This window comes from Salvia splendens, unplaced genomic scaffold (assembly GCF_004379255.2).
Source record: "Salvia splendens isolate huo1 unplaced genomic scaffold, SspV2 ctg620, whole genome shotgun sequence".
Taxonomy (NCBI): Eukaryota; Viridiplantae; Streptophyta; class Magnoliopsida; order Lamiales; family Lamiaceae; genus Salvia; species Salvia splendens.
In genome coordinates, this window is record NW_024599283.1 from 2,241 (window position 1) to 7,996 (window position 5,756).

Here is a 5,756-nt window from a genome sequence, read left to right on the forward strand (position 1 = left end):
TTCACTTCCTCCATTTATAATGAAAAATGTTTTTACCTTCCAAATTTAAAACTTATAAGCGTCCCCTTTAAATATGATAAATAAGTTAGAGAACTGAAAATTAAATATAAAAATTGATTAGTGGTCAAAGCTATAATGACACGTTTTTTTATTATAATGTAGATAGGGTAATATTAATTGTGGGTTTTAAATTTTGAATCACAAAAGACGTTTTTTTTTCCCTTCTTATAATGATACATTGATTATGCACTCTTATAAATATTCAAAAAGGTGTCCACAGTTTATAAATATTTCAAAAAATAGTCCAAAGGTAGCCTTAGTAGTACTATATTGGTATTGATGGAGGGCAGCTTTTCTTAGCCACAATTTTGTACTGTTACACAAAAACAACAATTGTTAAAACCATCTATCATTTGATACAATCATCAAACATCAAGAAACTTGCTCACCTTATGCTGGCTATACTTCTCCCTAATTGAACATGCACTCTCTCCATGAAGCCTGAAGAGGACCAAAGTCAATGCTGACAACAACTACACCAAGAACGGGGGCGATTCCTTCGACTAAAACAATACTATGGAGAAGAGTTTTCGCACACAAAATCAAATAGGAGGCCAAAAAGTTTCCAAGAGAAAGGCCAAGGGGAAGAAGGGCATCTCTGCAAGTGGTGCGACCGAGCCAACCCAAACAGAGGGCATGGATCCCAACCAACATAACTACATATACACTAATAATTCATCATCCAAAAGGTGATAAGTGACAGCTAGGGAAACGTCAAAAATAAATCTCCTTCATACATAACTACATATATAGTTATATTAATAATATACTAGTTCCCAGCAGGCTTTCATTCACTTCTCATCACCTTCTCTTTCCCTCTCTCCTCCAACAATGCATCTCTCTTAGAGCTGGAGCTGGTTGTGCTTGCCTCCAACATGTCCTCCTCTGCATCTCTCTTAGAGCTGGTTGTGCTTGCCTCCAACATGTCCTCCTCTGCATCTCTCTTAGAGCTGGTTGTGCTTGCCTCCAACATGTCCTCCTCTGCATCTCTCTTAGAGCTTGCAATACTGCATACAAAAACAAGCATTTCAATATAAAGAAATTTCAAAATTAAATCAAAATACAATGCCTCACATGTAGATGTCGGAATAGGGAGAGATTCCCAAGACACCGTTCATGTGAACTGTAGCATACAAATCCCCGTCCTTGCGTTGGACTACTTCGACCTTGGCATATTGAACACCACGAAACTGGTGTTTAATCACATTAGGCATGAATACGTAGAAGAACCAACTAGTACTTTTAACATCAGTCTTGCCGCCAACATAGAAAGCATCAATAACCCTCGCACCCGAAATCTTCGCACCCGGAAGCTTCACACTCACGTTTCCCACCACCTTCCTCGAGGACAGATCGTAGACCAACCAACTATATGAATAGTCGATACTGAATAGAAGGTCTCCACCCACATAGATGAGGTTCCTCTTATTCATTTCATCTATTGGGGGAGGGATGTTATCTGCAAAGACTATCCACTTGTCTGTAACCAAGTTGTACTGGAGGAGTGTGGGTTGATGTCCTTCGATGTCGCAGGACATGGGGTGTTCGTCTTTGAATTCTAGTTCGGTGTAAACCCATCTATCATAGTATATCATAACCAGTTCTTTGGTCCACTGAAAGCAAGATCTTGCTATAGGAATACGCTTGATGTGGGCAGGCAATTTCCTAGGGAGGAACTGGCCTGTCTTGGGGTCGTAGATCTCAACCCAACTACTTCTTATAGGAGTGCCCCCGCAGATGAATATCCTGCCATCGTGTAATGGGGCTACCATGGGGCCGGCTCGGGCTAAATCCATACTAGTGGGGCTACGAGTCCAAGTCACAGGTGATGAACCAACAACAGGTAGTGGCGCAGTTGACAAGTAGTTTGTTGGAGATATCTGTTTGAAAAAAGTGGGATGTGGGACGTCGTAGAAGACACCTCCGGCCATGAACAAGGCATCACCGATACAAACAAATCCAGGGTAAGCCGGAATGTCTTTATGCAGACAATTTCCTTGAAATTCTAATTCTACTAGATTAATTTCAGCGCCATCCTTCAAATCCACCTCGTCAAAACAATAGTAGTTGATACACTTAGGTAAGTACTTCAAAATCATGAACCGTAGATCGCCCCCCATATATATATATATGCTGTTCTGTTCAATGAGAATTAGTTAATTAAAATAACAATATATGGATTAATAAATTTCAAGTTCATAAATGAAATTAGCCCTAAGAACATAAACGAGGGTTGAGCCGGTGGGAAAAAGTAGAGGCACCATGAAATCAGCTATAAGAACAGCATGAATCCTGAATCTATCCTATTTATGAGCCGGACAATTGAATATATAATCTATTCTATTGATGAGCCAGAAAAGTAGTGTTAATAAGAATAAGAAAACCCTATGCATGAAGATGAGAAACAAGCGTTACGTACCTTTCTTTGTGTCGGCGCAAAAGACGATCTGCTAAGGAAGATAGGGTTTTTGGTTTTTGAAGAAGAAAATTCAGTTTACAATATTGACATTAGTATTCAATCGTTGTCATTATAGGCGATAAAAATGGACAATAATATATTTATGCCATTTTAATATATTGAACGAATTTATGAGATTTTACATATCATCTCCAGCAATAAGTTAAGGGTTCGTTTATGTTCTAAGAAAGTAATCTATTTTTAAAATTTTAAACTAATATTTATTTGATTTTTTATTTAATAAGAAAAGTGATAAAATCTTGTTAACAAGGAAAATAACGCAAATTTATAACTAGAATTCTTGTTTCTTCTTAATTATCAAAATAATAGTAATGTTTATTATAATAATATCTAAATTATTTTTATATCGTAAATTAGTATAACTTATCAAACGGATCCTAATTTGACTTAAAATTACTTGGAGAGTAGAGTGTGAGTCTATTTTTATTTCATTGACAATAATATTTTTTTATTCTCACAGTTTATTCTAAAATTACTTTGGAGTATGTGTTGCAATTTGAAAATAATAATATAGTACCAACCAAGTACTAGTATAAGATTGATATCTTGTACGATATAAAATATGTTGAAGTCAAGCATATTATTAGGCCTTAACTATTAATATAACACATTTTGAATGTTGAACAGCTTGAACTTCCTAACCATTGCAGGAAAAGAAAATTGTCAAAAGGTAACAACACGTTTTTGTAGATTCATAGTTGAATTTCATTCTTCAAACATCAAACTCGTTTAGTGAAAATTGATGAAACAAGATTACAAATTTATTTACTTTTCTAGCAAAATTAGTATTTATATTGAAAAAGCAAAATTAATTTGGTTCCAGTTCAAATAAGATTCCAACCCTTGATGCCCCAAAATCAAGACTTTTAGATATTTAAATAGCTAGCAACGTCAATACGATGTGGAATTATAACAAGAAAATAAGGGAGGGAAAGAAACACAAACACAAATAAACTTTAATTTCATACGAGTCAATTGTAAAATTAGACTTTTTTAAACAAGTGAAGTAGAAATATAAGCCACATGAAATTGGAGAAATATCACAGAAATGGGATCCAAACAATTGCAGTCAGCCTAGATAGGGTCTAATTTTCTTCCATTATTCTATATTCAAAAGCATGAATCATCAAAATCCCACCTAACTAACTAACTCTCTTATCAGTTGCAGAAGCCCCAAGAATTTATTGATGCATATAATGTTACAAAAATCATACAAAGTGGGACTGAATCATGCACAGTAGTTGAAGACAGACCTCTATATCCAATATCCGAATCAAGATCTCAGGGGCTTAATGAATACTTTCCGGGCTCGTTGTATGTCTTCTCCAACTGCTCCACTTTGATAATTTTGAAACCTCTGATCCCTCACTTCTTCAGGCACTGAAGTATCCTTGTAATCGACTTTTTCAATGGCCCATCCGGCGTTGTGCACAGTTCCTCCTACTTTAACCTGTTGAGAAAATGACCAGTGATCAGGTTCAGGTTCCTTGTATCGTCAAAAAGAGCTGTTGTTGGCAATTGAGAGATTTACTGTAACATACCTCAGCATCGATAACTAGAGCTCCATCCAAGGCAAGATCCTGGAGAAGATGCTTTGGCCCTTAATGGCAATGGTAGATCTTCCTTCCGGTAATACGAGAATGTAAGCCCCCATTTAGGACTCCATGCAATACGAGGCCATACGTCCACCTCCTGCCCATTGAATACATCTTGAACTGGGTCATTCACCTTGAAACCAGCCTGATAATGCAACAGCATGTTCAGTTGCAAGCTCAAACAACAGATTGGTAATGAGAAGAGCTTTAATTCTTTGGTAAAGCTAAGATACTTATGAGTAATGAACCAAATAGCAATCCAGTTTTGTGAGATATTGTTTTCTCTTATGCATACAAGGAAAAAATCACTGAGATAACAGCATTGCAAAACATATTTTTGATTCATGATGTTCCATGTCGAAAAACAATTAAATGATGTTTCCGTATAAATCTTTATATGTTTAGAATATGTAAGGAACAATGACCATCTGGAGAAAATCATCATAGCAAATATCAACAGTACTAACTTCTCTATAGTAAGATAGAATAACCTAAAATTAATGCATATTGTTCAATAACTGTAACACCCCAAAAATAAAAATAAAGGAGAAAAAAAAAACAAATAAATCTAATTAAATCTTTTCACTTGGTCAGATATATTTCTTCAAACCCTATCACCAAACTATTATCACATATCTCCATTCCCTAAATCCCTCCAACAACCCAACCCTATCACGTAATTTATTATATATATATCAACTATAAATATCAATTTTAAATCTACAACCTATATGGGAACATATATATACCCGAACCATTCCACAAATTTTTAGCCTCCTTCCAAATTCTGGGAAAAACAAAGAGATAGCCAAAGGAGTGGAGCAGCCGTGAGTTTCCAGATTTTGCTTCACAAATTTTTGATCCATCAAACTAGAGGTATATTCAAGTCCGACGTTTGTTTTTCTCCATGGAATTATTTGTTCATATTCATGTTAGTTCATCCCCATGAAATTTTAAAATCCCAGAGTTCTGAAAATGTTATCAACCATTAACAATTGATATCGAACTATTAGAAAACTTAATAAAAGATTAGTTTTGAGTGGAGAAAAAAGGGGGAGGGACGGATCAGTTGTGAGAGGCGGCGCCGCTCGACTGAGGCACCGGCGACGACGGCTGGGCGGTGCTAAAGGGGTGACTGGCAGTGGCGGACGGCAGTTGCCTGAACGAGCTGGCGGCGGCGAGTTTTACCGACGGTGAGAAGAGACCGAGAGGAAGAAAGATGGAGGCACGCCTTGTACTACTGTTTTAGGATTTGAAGTTTCTGTTTTGAGACTTTAAATTGTGAGATGTGAATTGGGATTTATTTTTTGTAAAATTGAGAATAGGGAAGGGAGAGTACAGAGGAGAGGAAGAGATGAGAAATTGAGAGTGAGCTTTGTAGAAGAATTGGCAGAGAGAGATGTTGGTTTGAGTTGGGTCTTTGGGCAGTAGACGTGTGGTGGCAGGGAGTATATAATGCTTAGGGACAAAAGGTGATTCGCTCACCCCAGGCGCCCCCATAACCCGGTCCGACATCGCTATGGAGGGGTTCAAACACGGTACCTCAGCGGCCCATTAGGTGGGAGGAACTTACACTGGTAACCAGCACACAAGGAGCCACCACAGTGGTGAAACTCCCACAC

At 37.2% G+C, this 5,756-nt stretch overlaps 1 protein-coding gene and 1 long non-coding RNA gene across 2 annotated transcripts; both read right to left on the minus strand.

Annotated features, from left to right (window-relative positions):
* Positions 1-259: 259 nt before the first annotated feature.
* On the minus strand, positions 260-3,808 carry LOC121790783. Its single transcript, XM_042188902.1, has 4 exons — positions 3,793-3,808; positions 1,135-2,198; positions 450-1,067; positions 260-373 (listed from the first exon to the last, which is right to left on the minus strand). The coding sequence occupies exons 2-3, from the start codon at positions 2,178-2,180 to the stop codon at positions 848-850; spliced, it is 1,266 nt and encodes a 421-aa protein (XP_042044836.1). The 5' UTR covers positions 2,181-2,198; positions 3,793-3,808; the 3' UTR covers positions 260-373; positions 450-847.
* Positions 3,809-3,894: 86 nt separating this feature from the next.
* On the minus strand, positions 3,895-5,130 carry LOC121790782. Its single transcript, XR_006048411.1, has 3 exons — positions 4,884-5,130; positions 4,081-4,279; positions 3,895-3,989 (listed from the first exon to the last, which is right to left on the minus strand). It is a non-coding gene; the product is annotated as an uncharacterized LOC121790782 (long non-coding RNA).
* Positions 5,131-5,756: the final 626 nt, after the last annotated feature.

What these genes read in the sequence shown, in the direction of transcription:
- LOC121790783 (XM_042188902.1), bottom strand. Translation starts at nt 2,180, where the DNA reads ATGGGGGGCGATCTACGGTTCATGATTTTGAAGTACTTACCTAAGTGT. An exon ending in CCCTATTCCGACATCTACAT is followed by an intron (nt 1,068 to 1,134) that starts GTGAGGCATTGT and finishes TTTTGTATGCAG; the next exon opens with TATTGCAAGCTCTAAGAGAG.